Source organism: Rhodamnia argentea, chromosome 5 (assembly GCF_020921035.1).
Source record: "Rhodamnia argentea isolate NSW1041297 chromosome 5, ASM2092103v1, whole genome shotgun sequence".
Lineage (NCBI taxonomy): Eukaryota > Viridiplantae > Streptophyta > Magnoliopsida > Myrtales > Myrtaceae > Rhodamnia > Rhodamnia argentea.
This window is the reverse complement of record NC_063154.1, coordinates 15,708,772-15,723,985: the sequence shown is the minus strand read 5'-3', so window position 1 is coordinate 15,723,985 and position 15,214 is coordinate 15,708,772. Positions and strand designations below refer to the sequence as shown.

At 41.1% G+C, this 15,214-nt stretch overlaps 1 protein-coding gene and 1 long non-coding RNA gene across 3 annotated transcripts; one reads left to right on the top strand and one right to left on the bottom strand.

Annotated features, from left to right (window-relative positions):
* Nucleotides 1-10,248: 10,248 nt before the first annotated feature.
* Nucleotides 10,249-14,569, top strand: LOC115746589. Of its 2 annotated transcripts, none has more exons than XM_048279184.1 (2): nt 10,249-11,941; nt 14,130-14,569. In XM_048279184.1, exon 1 carries the CDS (start codon nt 10,465-10,467, stop codon nt 11,875-11,877), a length of 1,413 nt encoding a protein of 470 aa, XP_048135141.1. In that variant the 5' UTR covers nt 10,249-10,464; the 3' UTR covers nt 11,878-11,941; nt 14,130-14,569. The 2 variants fall into 2 exon arrangements, with proteins under 2 accessions (XP_048135141.1, XP_048135142.1); XM_048279185.1 differs by having other exon boundaries at nt 14,108-14,569.
* LOC125315106 lies at nt 12,485-12,798 on the bottom strand. The gene is made up of 2 exons (XR_007198467.1): nt 12,658-12,798; nt 12,485-12,623 (listed from the first exon to the last, which is right to left on the bottom strand). It is a non-coding gene; the product is annotated as an uncharacterized LOC125315106 (long non-coding RNA).
* Nucleotides 14,570-15,214: the final 645 nt, after the last annotated feature.

Genomic DNA, 15,214 nt, shown 5'->3' with positions numbered 1-15,214 from the left:
AAATAATTAGGCAAGTTTTAGAAGAATATAATTTGATAAATAAAGTATATTCAATTGATTTTGATAATATCGCCGCAAATATCGCTTCCATTCCCGATTTAGAAAATATTTGTAAACCCTCTTTTGGCGGACAATTTTTTCACATTCGATGTGCTTGCCATGTTTTAAATTTATATGTACAAGATAATTTATGAATTCTTGAGACTTCTCTCGCCCCAATAAAGGGTACAATTAAATTTTTATGGAGTCGTGTCCATTTTATGAAAGCATGGGGAAAATTTTATAAACAACATGGGAAAATGGCAAAAAGGTTTCCAAAAAGATATTCCGACTCGTTGAAATTCTATTTACAAGTTGCTTCGTCAAACTTTTGATTACAAAGATTTATTATGTATGTTTATTTTGTAAAATATTCCCGAAATTATTTTACTTCCGCAACATTGAGACGTTTGCAAAATTTTTTTTAGAATTTTTGAAAATTTTTAATGATGCTACTAATACTTTATCTGGTATTTATTATCATACTACACATTTATTTTTAATGGAGTGTGTTAATATTGGTAGTGTTTTTAGTGAATATGAAAAAGTTACTGAATTAACTCAGACTATTTTAGTAATGCGAGAAAAATGGTTGCATTATTATTTCAAAATTCATCTTATCTATTTAGTTGGTATTATTTTTTATCCACATATTAAATTAAATGGTTTACCAGATTATCTAAATATATATTATTATGATTATTTACATTTGGAAGATGCAATAGATATTTCAAATATACAAGGAGAGATTAAAGAATTTATAGTAGTATTATAGAGAGAATTTTGTAGAAGATATGATTTAAATGATTGTGGATTTTTACAATCTACTACCTCACGAAGCGAAGCTGGTGGTTCACTTAGTAGATTGTACAATATGCTCAAGAGTAGACAAAAAAAAAAGGGGCAACGAGTAGTATTTTTGAATTAGAAAAATATTTAATCACTCAATTTGAGTTTCGTGATGCCGAATACGGTACATATTTCCAAATCCTAAAGTAGTGGAAGAGTTACTCAATCGATTACCTAGTTCTCGCCCTCATTACTCGCCAACTATTAGCAACCCCTTCTTCAACAGTTGTAATTGAACAAGCATTTAGCGCTAGAGAATTAGTTTTGGACTCTCGCCTTTCAAGATTAAGTTCGGAGTCCGTAGAAGTTCGAGCTTGTGTCGACGATTGGACGAAGGCTAGATTTCGACACCAAGAACTGGATCGAGAACACGAATTCTTTAGTGAGGATTGTGGAGATGCCACCGCCACGGATACCACAATGGGTAGCGACGATTGACGATGAGGTTAGTTGGAGTTATCAAAGGTGAAAAAATTACATAGGCTTTGATTCTTCTATCCCCAAGAAGATATGTATGCGCTTAATGATAATTCATTAAGTTCAAGTCCATTCCTCATCTCTCTTTTTTTTTCCCCAAATTTTATTACAATGTATAATTTGATTATAATTTATAATTTATTATGTTTATTTCAATATTTATTATTTTAAAAATTAAATTTGAAAAACAGAACCGGAACCGGCCCCTTCAAGGGCGGGTTCCGGTTCCACCTTTTTTAGGAATCGGAATCGCCGATTCTTGAACCGGAACCGGCGGTTCCGAAGAATCAGCCATGTCGAACCGCATGTTTCAATAAACTTTCGGCCCTCCGGAATGAATTAGAGGCGGCCGAAGAAAAACTCGAGGGACTCGAGATAACGCTACGACATTACAAGAACATCAAAGATCGAAAAAAGGTGACGCGTTGCCTACCGATTCTAAACTCGAGGATCGCGAACACAACAAGATTAAAAAATGAAGGGCGAGTAATTTGAGGTAGATGTCTCAAAGTTTTTGGATGGACGTGAGTAATTTTCTCCGAAAAAAGAGAAAGGAAAAACATCAACAACAACAACTCGTTTTGGATAAACCTCTTATGCCCTCTTTCTCTGCCTTAAACCCTAATCTAAGCACCTCTCTGGCCCTCACCCTCTTAGTGACCTTGATGTAGAACGGCTGGCGTGTGATTTCTTGAAAAAACGCGATCGCCGTAAATCGGGATGATTCCACCGCTAATTCGCATTTGGGGCTGGCAAGGTCGGATTGTGCTCAAATTTTTGTCGGTCGCATTGAAACGGGCCGCTGATTAATACTCACGGCTTTGCTATGATTAACGTCATATTTTCATGTTTCAAAGTCGTTCGGATAGGTTTTTGGGTAGTTTTTCAATTTTGGGCAACTTTGCGATATGTCCGATCGCAATATTTGATTTGATTTCTATTGATTTGATTAGATTTGATTTCTATTATCTCATTTAATGTTATCCTAGTTCCAAAAGAAGCCCTATCTATATAAAGGACTTCCCCTTATGTAATCTTAACGATTCAATTTATCAATTTCAGTCAATCTTTTGAAAAAGCTTTCCCGTGATCACTTTCTTTGCGTCATTTGGTATCTAATTTTGTTAATTGCTCGATTGTCGACACACATTGGCATGCTTCCATCTTTCTTCGGTGTAAGGAGGGTAGGAATGGCATTAGGGCTCATGCTCTCTCGTATAAACCCTTTTCAAAGAAGTTCTTCCACATTCTCCCGTAGTATTAGATTTTCCTTCAGAGTCATGCGATAATGCGGTAGGTTTGGAAGACTAGCATTGGGTAGAAAATCAATTTGATGCTGGATGTCTCGCATCGGCGGTAACCCATCGGGTAAATCCCCGGGAATAAGACTAGAGAAAGCCTTCAGCAATGGTTGGAGGGGCTTCTAGAATTTTGATTGCTTCCTGCTTGGATCCATTGTCTACAATCAAGTACATGCCATTCCTTTTGCGAACATTAAGTAGAATGCCGGTTTCGTTTTGTTTTTGCGTAGTTTGTGAAACACGAGTAGCTTCCTCTAAAGGACGAAGAGTGATTTTCGTCTTCTCCTACACAAATGAGTAAACATTCTCATGTGCTTAGTGAGTAACATCAATATCATATTGCCACGGTCGTCTCAGCAAGATGTGGCAAGCATCCATCTCGACAACATCACAAACTATAGTATCCTTATACAATTTTTCCATAGAAATAGGTAAACGATAAATCTTAGTTACCTTAAGTTTTTGCCCCTTATAGATCCAACCAATCGTATAAGGCGAGGGATGAGCTTCTGTTTTCAGTTGGAGGTGATCGACAAGTGCCTTTGATACGATGTTCTCATAGCTGTTGCTATCAATAATGACATCGCAGACCTTCTCTTTGACAGTACAACAGGTGCGGAAAAGGTTATTACGCTGTAAATCATCCTTTCGTGGAGCTAACAACAGCCGTCTAACCATGCAATTAACATGTTCCCCTTCTTATTCGGTCACCTCTTCTACTACCTCCCAATTATTCTCGTAAAGTTCATCTTCATGCTCGATCGGGTTCACTACCTTCCGCCGAGGACAGTCACTCGAATGGTGCTTAGGTTCATTACATTTAAAACACTTTCTTGGATAGGGTTTCGTGTAGGGATTCAGAGCAACAACATCACGGGTCTTTAATGCGGGGGTTTCGAAAGGCGTGGGCGCTCCAACATTACTCCCTGAATTTCGGTTAGTATTGTTGAATTGCCAATTAGAAGACCTAGCCGCCTCCTGCGATTTTCCTCGTCTGCATGCCCCTTAAGGAGTATAATTGCCCCCTCGATTTGAGAAGTTGGATCGCTCTAATTGTAACTCTACTTTTTTGGCCATCTCTTGTGCGTCTTCTATAGAATATAGACGATGCAGCGAAACACGATCTTGGATATTTAAATATAGGCCATTGGTATACTTGGCTGTTTGTTGTGCTTCCGATTCGGCAAGATTATTGCGGGCCGAAAGTTGGAGGAATTCCTCCGTGTAAGCTTGAATCGTCCAACTTCCTTGTTTGCGATCTTGGAGTTGCTGGAACAAGACTTGTTCATAGTCGAGTGGAAGGAATCGCATCTTGAGCATTTGCTTCATCCGACTCTAGGTTTGGATGGGAGTCTTACCTTGACGATGACGGGATAATTATGGTTGTTCCCTTCCATGCTAAGGCACCACTCTTCATTGTAAGGCACCATTTTCACTTGGCGGTCCTCTTCAATATCCATGGCATCAAAGAATTTCTTGACTTCTCAAAGCCAATCAAGGAAGTCTTTGATGTTGAGATTGCTACTGAAGGTGGGGAGGTCGACCTTCGATTGGTACTGTTTTGGATCACGTCGATAGCCTCTATTCTGGTAGCCCCTACGGATCGGCTCCATAAATTCGCCTTTATCTTTATCAAAATCCTCAGCATAAGCTTGACGCTTGCGCTAGGAGTTGGCTCTTTGTTCCACAGCTACTTCCGGGACTCGAGCGATCGGAACTTATTCGGCCGGGAAGAATGCCCGGGGTTAGGGTTAGGGTTTGTAGACAAACATTGGATTGCGGCAAGCAATTCTTGCATCGTTCGTTGGTTATCCTATAAAGTTCGCCGAGTTTCCACAGCAAACCGGGTAAACTCCTCTCGTGTAAAGGCGCATCGAGATGGTCCTCAGCTACGGAGGTATTTCGATTCATGTTATTAGTCATCATCGTAGGGAGAACCTTGCTATGATACCAAATGACGTAGAGGAAGTGATAACAAGAAAGCTTTTCCAAAAGATTGACTGAAATTGATAAATTGAATCGTCAAGATTACATAGGGGGAAGTCCTTTATATAGATATGATTCCTTTTGGAACTAGAATAACATAAAACAAGATAATGGAAATCAAATCTAGTCAAATCAAAATAGAAATCAAATCTAATATTGCGATAGGATATATCGCAAAGTTGCATAAAATCGAAAAATTGCTCGAAAACCTATCTAAACGACTCTAAAACACGAAAATACGATGTTAGTCACAGCAAAGTTGTGAGTATTGATCGGCGGCCCGTTTCCATACGACCGACCCAATTTGAGTACAATCCGAGCTCGCCAGCCCCAAATGCCAATTAGAGGTGGAATCGCCCTGATTTCCGGCGATCGCGTTTTTCCAAAAAATAACATACCAGCTGTTCTACATCAAACCTACTCGTCAATTTGGAAAGCGATATGACCGAGGGAAGTGGTGGAGGGGCTCATCACCGCATTGGGGGGACTCGGATTGGTAAGATCTTCGTATCAGATACGATGATCGGTATGGGAAGTGGTGGAACTACAATGTTCAAGGGCTTCCATAATGATTGCATGCTTGTTGCTGTGAAACGGTTAGTGCGGGGTCATCGTATTGTTGTCTTCAATTGGATTCCTCGGTTGATGGGAGATGTACACCCAAATATTGTTTCGTATTTGGGATTTGGATACGACAAGGATTTCATATGTCTCCCTCAAGAGCCTGTACTTGTAGCTTGTATGATTTGATTCGAGCACTCTCAACCGCTTCAGACCCTTCCGATTTCTCTATCTCTACCGATGATCCACCAAAAACTAGTTAACTATAAGAACAAGTCGATAAATATTAGGAATACGATGCAGGATGTTAACTTGTGGACTGATGGTGGTTATCCCTCACCCTTGTTATGGAAACTAATGAGGTATTAGTCAAACTGTCATGTATTTGTATTTGTAGTTTGTATTTGTACTTCTCTTCCCAATTAGGTATTGTCAGTTACGTAGTGATTGGTTTTCCCATTTTGGTAGAATTGGTATACCTTCTCTCTTTTTTATAGAGATTGGTGAATGCTATAGAATCCTTATGCACCAATAAAGTAAATAATGATGTGATTGATATGGCCACAAATTCCTATAGAGCTCGTGTAAAGACCAAAAATAGTAGGATATGGCTTAGTATATAATTTTGTTTCTGGAGTGACAAAGATACTATTTAGTTGCATGGTTGGTTTAATTCATAATGTCAATATGGAATTGTTGAGCGTAATCACCGTCATCTTCTAGAAGTTGCTCGTGCTCTTAAATTCCAAGCATCTGTTCCTGAAACTTTTTGGGGAGATTGTTGAGCGTAAACACCATCATCAATCCCATGCTAAACGGTCGTACCCCCTTTGAAGCTCTCTTTGATAAAGAGTCTAAGATTCACCACTTGAGAGTTTTTGGCCGTTCGTGCTATATTACTACCTTGGGACCTCGTGGCAAAATGAGCCACCGGGCTTGACGATGTATCTTCAAGGGATATCCAACTCTTTAGAAACGTTAGCCATCAATAGGTAACTTCTTCATAAACAGAGACGTCATTTGCAACGAAGACATTTTTCTATTTCAGGATGAGGTATCTTTAATCGAGCCTTATGGCTCGAATCCTTCCCACATACGATTTTTATCCGAAGAAGATTTATCTCCTGCTTCATAATATATGCTCGCCCCATCTCTGGATATTCAAACTTCCTCTCTAGTAATGGAAATCACTAGACTTTCCCGATCAACTCTAAGTTATCCGGTTGAAGAATCTATAATGTCAGTGGATGAGCATTCTATCCCTTCATCGAAATTGACGTCTCCGCAATCTACTAAGGAGTTAACATTTCTTAGGCCTAAGCATATTCCCCCTCGACGTTAGGCCGGATTACTCGACCACCCACGTGGACTAAGGATTATTTACGTGCATCTCTCGATTCCCTATCTCCACTTATGTTTCGTTTGATCCTCTGTCTGCAAAGCATATGTGCTATGTTAGTCATATCTCATGAAGCGGTTCCTAATCCATGTTGGCAGAAGATCATGGAAGCAGAACTACATGCCTTGATAAAGAGTTACACTTGGGATTACCTTCTCATCGCAATCCCATTGGCTACAAATGGTTGTATAAGATTAAGTACAAGGTTGATGGATCTGTTGAATGATATAAGGCTTGATTAGTAGCCAAAGGATTCACGCAACATGAAGGTTTTGATTGTCATGAGACATTCTCTCCGATAGCAAAAGACTTTACAATTCATTCTTTTCTTTCTATTGCTGCTTTTCGCAATTAGTAATTATATCAAATGGATGTTCATAATGCTTTTCTTCATGAAGATCTTGATGAAGAAACATACATGGATTTTCCAATCGGATTACGAGTGATAGGGGAGTCTGGAGTATCTTGTCTCTGTAAATCGCTTTATAATCTCAAACCGGCTTCTCAACGATGGTATGCAAAGTTCACTACAGCCCTTACAACCATAGATTTCAAACAGTCCAAGCATGATTATGCACTTTTCACATGGACAAAAGGTACGTCATTAACCTATCTAATAATAGATGTTGATGGCATACGCATTATGAGAAACAATGAATTGGGCGTCAAGAGTTTTAAGGAACGCATGCATTGTACTTTATGTATTAAAAACTTGGGATCTCCCAATATTTTCTTGGAATTGCAATTGCTCATTCAAACTTTAGGGATTTCTCCTAGCCATTGGAAATTTGTTTTAGAAATTATATTAGAAGCAGGCTTATCGGGATGTAAATCATTGATCATCCCTATCAAGATAACTTCAGTCGATTACAACACTGGATCTTCTTCTGAAGTTGATAACTCACAACTTGAAGATCCATCCCGCTATCATAGGCTTGTAGGGAAACTTATATATCTCACCATGACTAGACCAGCTATATGCTATGCAGTACATACGCTCGATCAATTCATGCACAACCCGAAGGAGTCTCACATGAATACGGCCTTGAAGATTGTAAAATATTTTAAAAAATGTCCATGGCTCGGAATATTTCTTTCTTGAGATTGTAATTTGGAAATGACAGCTTATTGTGACACGGACGATGCCACATGTCCCATGCGTCGAAGATCCATCACTATCATTTGTATCAAGTTGGGAAAATTCTCGCTTTCGTGGAAAACGAAGAAATAGTCAAATGTATCGTTATCGTTAGTTGAAGTTGAACATCAAGCCCTGGCCAAAATGTCTACACTCGAGAGAAGACCCAAGAAGGGGTAATCAAGACAAATGGAATTGAAACCTCAAAACAACGTGCTGATCTCTTTATCAAGCCATTATGTCAAAGGCAACACGCATATCTACTAAGCAAGCTAGGCGTCTTGGATATATATCGGCCACCAGCTTGAAAGAGAGTGTTAGAGATATGCGAAGATCAATTACGGATCATGTTTGATCAACTCGAGATTTCCAAGATTATTACTGATCAAATTCTATCAATCTAATCAATCCAACATTGGAGATGATTCCATGTATCTTCGTTTATTGTTTTCTTACTTCACCTTTCATTGTACTATAAAAAGGAGCTTGTACAATGTAAATAATACGAGTAAGGAGAATATCTCCAATTTCTGTTAGACAGACAACAATTTATATGTAAAAATCTTCATGAATGATGAAGACATATTTTAGTCGTTCACTATTGTAAATTTTTTTTTTAAATTATTCATTTCTAGAATGATCTCTTAACTTTATTTTTATCAAATAAGACTTTTGAATCCGTTAAATGTCATTCTTTCATCAAAATTTGTCGCTCTATTACGTGTAATATTCTGACGTCAACTACACCGCCGGTGTTTATTGAGTTAAAATAAAGATATTAGCTGCCACATCGTTTTCTCAAGCCGGTAATTTTTTTTCCCCGTCAAAATCTAAAGTACTACTCAAATTTCAAAAGATCGTGTAATTAGTAACAATTATTTTTCCCCTGTTTTCATAACTGCATGTTTGCATCTTGAATATTCAACTTTAAAACTATTTTATTTCTTCACATCTAGCATTGCTTGCAACGATGTCATTTCCTTTCTCATATTACCCCCGCCCAAACCCTGAATTTCCTACCACACCCAAACCGAAAATCAATACCACCGATGAACCCTTTCATCGCAGGCCTCGCCGCCAACCCCATTAGTCGCAATCTTAGTTTGATCGGCGTCACATCTCGATGTCCCCGGCCTTGGGTCGAGGATATTAGCCTCCTCCTGGCATGGACGACCTTTGGCGGCTCGAGATCATGGCCGAGGGTCGGGTGGGGGAGGAGAGATGGGGTTTGTGAGGGACTTGTAGTATTTGATAGTATCTGGTTTTTAAAGAGGGGTAATTTGCATTTTTGACCATGGGGTGGCATACGACAGAAGAAATAACCAATTCTGTCAAATCGACAAATTGTAGGTTTGATCGGTTAACTGAGTTTGTTTGATATCATCGACATGGTTTTTATAATTGCAAAACTAATTGGCCGATAAACATGTCGCGTGGACCTAAACAACTATATAACATACTGCTATCGATGTGTAATTGAATGCAATCTATCAAGAACGATTGGTCGGTGAAAGCAGTTCAAGCCATCGGATAAACCGACAATTATATGCCATGAATATTGACATCTATGAAGAAGGATCATCAACTGCTAGGCGGAATTGGCATTGACAAGCAGCCGAGAGGTGTTCAATAAAGCTCATTGACGGAGCAAGCAAAGGCTTGGGGCTATCTTCGAACCTGGTTTAAGTATTGGAAGCGAGGAGAGATCATGAGACCAAGAGTATCGATCGAACACAAGGAATAACTGCGAGTGAACGGCGGTGCGTAGTCGTGGAAAGTGATCATCATCGAAACGCATAATACCCAAATCTACTTTCTCATTTCTTCAATATTAATGCCTCTTCAATCTCCATCACCATTCATCTTTTTGTCTTTAAATTCGACGTTCATCTGTAATCGTACTCACAATAATAACCGCTAGGGAACTGTTGTAATCGGTGTGCCGTATACTTGCCGGCATGTAATCATGAAGGGGGATCATTATGAAAATGCATATCCCCGATTTTACTTTCTCACTTTCTCGATTTATTAATATCGTTCCCCTTTTCGGTCTCCCCCTTTTCGGTCTCCGTCGTCGCTCGCAGCCTTTTCGTCTTTAAATACGCCGTTCATCTATGTTACAACGCCGAGCAGAGTTCCTACCGAAAACAATCACAGAATAAAATTAAGAATTAGCTCTGCGTCCAAAGATCTTTCACTGTCTGGGACGACGCCCATTTTCGGCGGAACATGTTGTTTTATCTTAGCAAGAATAGTACTTTTTTTAGTGCATAAAAAAAAAACCCCAAAAAAGAAAACGCAAAAAAAAAAAAAAAATTCTAGTGTGACAATCAATCCAAACATGTGTAAAAAAAAGTCCTAAAAAAACAAGATTTTCTCATTACCCGAGCAGTTTTCACTTCAAGACCTGTCAGCCTCGTCTTCCCAAGTAGCACTGTAGCGGCCCTCCTCCCCATTCGTCCTCCGAAATCTGACAGCGTTAAAGAGCCCCACCTCGTCCTCGCAGGTAAGGTCCCGGACGAAATGACCAAAACACCCCCGGCTCTCTCCGCCGTCGCGCTTCCTGGTTAAGTAGTAATTCTCCCCCCGCTCTGCTGTCCTCTTTCGTCAACTCCCGCTTCGCAAGACCAAAACTTTCTCTCCGGAGCAGCCAAACGAGCTTTGGGAAAAAGTACATCTTTTTATAGAGAGAGAGAGAGTTTGCAGAGAGAGAAATGGATGGTGGAAGCAGCCAGGGCCACAGGGCGGAGGCGGAGCGGTGGCTCACGGCGGCGGCGAAGCTCCTCGCCACGCGAGACTTCCAGGGGACCCGGACCTTCGCGATCCGGGCCCGGGAGTCCGACCCGGGGCTCGAATACGCCGACCACATGCTCGCCGTCGTCGACACCCTCCTCGCCGGCGAGTCGCTGGTCAACAACCAGCCCGACTGGTACGCGATCCTCCAGCTCGGCCACCTGACCCAGAGCCTGGAGCTGATCGCGACCCATTTCCGCAGGCTCACGCTGCTCCTGAGTCCGGAGAGGAACCGCTTCCCCTTCGCCGATCAGGCTCTTAGGCTCGTCTCCGACGCGTGGTCGGTGCTGTCGAACCCTAGCAAGAAGGCATTGTACGATAACGAATTGAAGCTTAGCTTGTTGGGACAGCTTGGGAGTCAGACGCCTCCGTCTAGAAATATTCGGGGTAACGATTGGAATGCTCCGGTTGAGAATGAGAGGCCGGTTTTCGGGAACGGCACGCCGGTGCAGCCTCGGCCTACCCGGCTAGCGAGCCAAGCTACCGAGTCGGTGTCGGCCACCTTCTGGACTGCGTGCCCGTACTGTTACTATCTCTACGAGTACCCTAGGGTTTATGCGGAGTGTGTGCTCAAGTGCCAGAATTGCAAGAGGGCATTTCAAGCGGTGGTGATACCGTCGCCGCCTGTGTCTGAGAAAGATACGCACTTTTCTTGTTGGGGGTTCTTCCCAATTGGGTTTCCGGGGCTACCAAGTCAAACTGAGGGTGCCTCTGGTTGGATGCCTATGTCACGTATGGTTGCATGCCCTGCTCCTGGGCAAGGAACTTCTCAGGGAGAGCAAAAAGGCGGGAATGCTGGGCAGAGACCTGCCCCAAGGGTGTATTATGACGATGACGATGTTTATGTAGAGCTTTCGGAATCAAGTGCGGATTCCGGTGAAGAGTGGGGGAGTAAAAGAAAGACAAGGAGAGTCAAGAGGAAGAGTCTGGGGAGTAGAAGTGTTGCTAATAAAGTGCCAATAGAGAGAACAAGAAGAGGGAATGCGGATGCGGATGAGCAGGGAAATAATGGTGGTGGGGATAATGTGGTTAGTGGGACTGCTGCGAAAGGTGGGGAGAGGACAGAGTCTAGTAAGAAGGGGACAGAGTCAAGTAAGAAGGCGACGGGGAGTTCTACGAGGAAACAGACGGCAAAAGCGGGAATGGGTAAGTTGGATTTGAATGTGGAGTTTAGTAATGAGGTGGAAGAGCCCGCAAGAGTTGTGAGTCAAGGGAATAGGACAGGAAATGGTGAGGAGGATGAAGGGACTGAGTTTTTCGAAGGTCTTGATGAGTTCCTAAGCAGTTTGCCTATACTTTCTGTGGTCAATGACGATAAGGTTAAGGCTGCTTAGGGTAGTAAGGCTGCTTTTGTAGCTCTCTTTCGCATGGTTGTTTGTTGTATTTCAACCTGTCGAGGTACTGGCAATTCCCTTGTCATGTTCTCCTAGTCTTTGATCTTGTAGTAAAGCTAATGTATATTATGCAGCAACTTTTCTAACTTCTCCGGTGGTTTTTATTTTTTTTCCTCCTTGGGATCTTCTGTTTGTCCTGGGATGGATTATTGATAAAACATGAAGAGTTCTCTTGAAGTTTGCTTGAACCTTTTTACGTTCTATGCTTGCATTTTGTTTTACATGCTTTATCTATTTTGTTGATGATTGGTTCTGGTGATGAAGTGTTTGGTTTAGTCGATGATTTAATTTTGAGATGTTGAAGGATGGTGGAGTTGGAAGATAAAATGTGATTGATTTTTTTAGCATCATGATGTTAAAGAGGAGAAGATAAAGTATCCAAACCTACGCATGCCTTGTTTTCCTGAGTTGAACCATTGTATTTTAGTTGAAAAGGATGTTAATGAGAAGATCCACGTACTGTCCACTGAACTGTTCTGTTCCTCTGGGGCTGACATATTTGTAATACTATGTGGAGTCTTAGTATGATCAATCTAGGTTTTTTCACTTTTGTACTCCTTTTGGCGATTGAACTCAATTACATTCTTTGTTTAATCGTCTGTTGTGGTGGGGACAGATACTATAGTCTAGAAAATAGTTAGAGCTTGAGCTGCATCCACTAAGCATCTTCCTGGAGTTAGAAAGACCTGGGCTTATTTTTTATTTTTTGGGTCAAAAGACCTTAGTTTAGTTAGATAAGCTCCATTTATCATTCTAACTCGATACTTTATGGAGAGTTGACTGTATCAGATATGCTGAGCATAATCCAGGACACAGTTCGCGGTTGTGGGCTAGCATAAGCAGCACTGGTTTTTTCAGGGCCAGTTAGTTTGAGTGAATATTGAAACTGGGTAATGTGAGATGAAACTTGGCATTTTATTCTGCAGCGAACCTCATTTTTAGTGGGTTTCAATGTGCTTGGTTATCGTTTCGTTGATTTCTGAGCTTAACTCACCATTTCCATCTCGATTAGAGCATCCTTATTAAAAGCCATTTATATCATGGAGGTAGTGGAAAAGAATGGAACTCTCCTGTGTTCCTGCTTGTCAGTGCCGCTGTTCTCCTTTTGACTGGGAATTGAAAGGATCCATTTATCCTTCTTGCACTTTCTGCTTTTACTTAGTTTTTCATTTCTTTCCCGGTTCCATGGAGTTTATGGTGGACCAATTCAGTCATTCTTCCTCCTTTTCAAGTTCCACTCATGATTATCTCTATCGGCTTTGATATTCCATATTGTCTGTTTTTCTAATTTCTTTTGCATGGCTTCCAAGGAGAGGATAGCATCTTTGCATTTGGCCTTTTTCTTTCATGCGAAGGGACCTTCATGATTCTGCATTCTGTACAGCATTCTATCTGTGTCTGTTAATCTCCTTCCGAGTTGTCAGAATTTGTGTCCATTCAGAGAGAGGGATGGAGGGAGCTTTTTGATGTCTTCAGCAGCTTGCAGTTTGATATATGGATGTTCTCTTACAATTTTCTTCACCTATTCTCTTTTATCAAGAGATGTGCTCTTGACATGGAAAGGTTCTGTGCTTGGATTGGTCCACCATCTCCGGATGTTGAGTGTACCATGTATAGTTTTGCTAATAATAAGTTCTGGCTACCACGTATTTATGTGCATTGTCTACTTTGTTGGTACTGAAGTTTTGCAATGTTTCTTTTGGAAAGACTCTAGTTTGATTTATGTAGATAAACTGTTTGGTATATATCTGAGGGGAAAAAGAAAAGCATTGGCGCTGGATCATGGTGATATATGCTTTTGCCTTTAACACAACACATATATGATTTGCGTCAATAGTTTGGCTTTACCATTAACTGGTTGAAATGTTCTATTTTGAAAGAGAATCAAAGTAAGCAGTGTTCGTCCTGTCTCTTATGATTTTCTAATAGCCCAAATGAGTGCTGGTAATTGCTTTTTTTTTGGTTAAGAACTGTAGCATGTGAATGTGATGATGCTTGCTTATTCAGGAACAGCACATACTTCAAAGTAGGGAGTTTGATTTGGTAGAGGAAAGCACTGGGCTTGGTTGTTTGTGCTGTGACATCCGTAGCCAATGAAGCAGATAACAGAAATTTGAAAATATGTTGTATAGATATAATTCCATAATCTCGACAGTTTTACCTTGAATAGTTTGGAGCTCTGTTGAATTTAGGTCTGTTTCAACCTTTGAGGGCACCTTTTGTTGGTATCACATATTATACAAGCAGGAAGCGTTGGTTTCGGATGACCTGAAGACAAATGCATATTGGAGGAAGGCAAAATTCACTGGCATCTTCGCAGAAAAAGAGTACACAATGTTCTTTCAGGTATGTGCGATCACCGATCTGTCTCCATCAATGCACTAAGGTGCTAGCAGCTTCTCCTATGATTGAGAAAAGACAATTGAAGCTGCGGGTTGGTTTACTGTCCTCCTTTTACACTCTGGGTCTCAACTTGTGCATTGGTTCCTTGGAGCAGTTGCTATGAATATACCATGTACTCTTTCTTTTGGACAAGTAGCTTGTTGAATTTCAAGTTGGAGGCTAATCTCCATAGTTAGAAATCCAGTCAGGTCTATCGTGCCACATTGTCTATGTTATAGCCCTTGAGCTATTTCCACCTTTTTCTGGACCCTTTTTCGTATCATATTTTTGCGTTTTCTGAAAATCTCGGCTTAGAGGGCAATTTGGGGTTGAATTGATGTTCCTACGTCAAAGTATTAGAACATATGTGCAAATTCTCAAGCAAGTAAGCACGGATTGCAATCAAAGGGTGGATGATAAAATTATACCTTTTCCTAAGCCAAATTCCCGCAACGCGCAGCCCTGAGTAATCGCCCAAAAAATGCCCTTTTAAGTTGAATTTTGAGCTCTAAACAACACAGGACTCTAGCACCAAATAGCAAAGCAAGCTAGTTGTTGAATTTCAATAAAAAACGAGGCTAAAACAACCTCGAACAGGACTGAAACAGCAGCGCCCAGGGGCTGGACAGTGGCAGCCTCGATCAGTGAATGAATCAGAGGCGTCGGAGCTGAGTTGTAGCTGTTCGAGGCTGAGCTACATGGCGGCCTGAGCAGGTCTAATGAGGCTAAATGGTGGCTCGAGCTGGGCTGATGAGGCGCACAGTGGACGGTGGCAGCAAGGCTGGTGGCTCACGGTGGAGGATTCGGCTGAGAAGTGCTCAATTTCAGCTTGAATCGAGGAGGATTGTCTCAACCTTGGGGGAGACAATCAAGCTCCCTAGAAACTTCTCGAAGT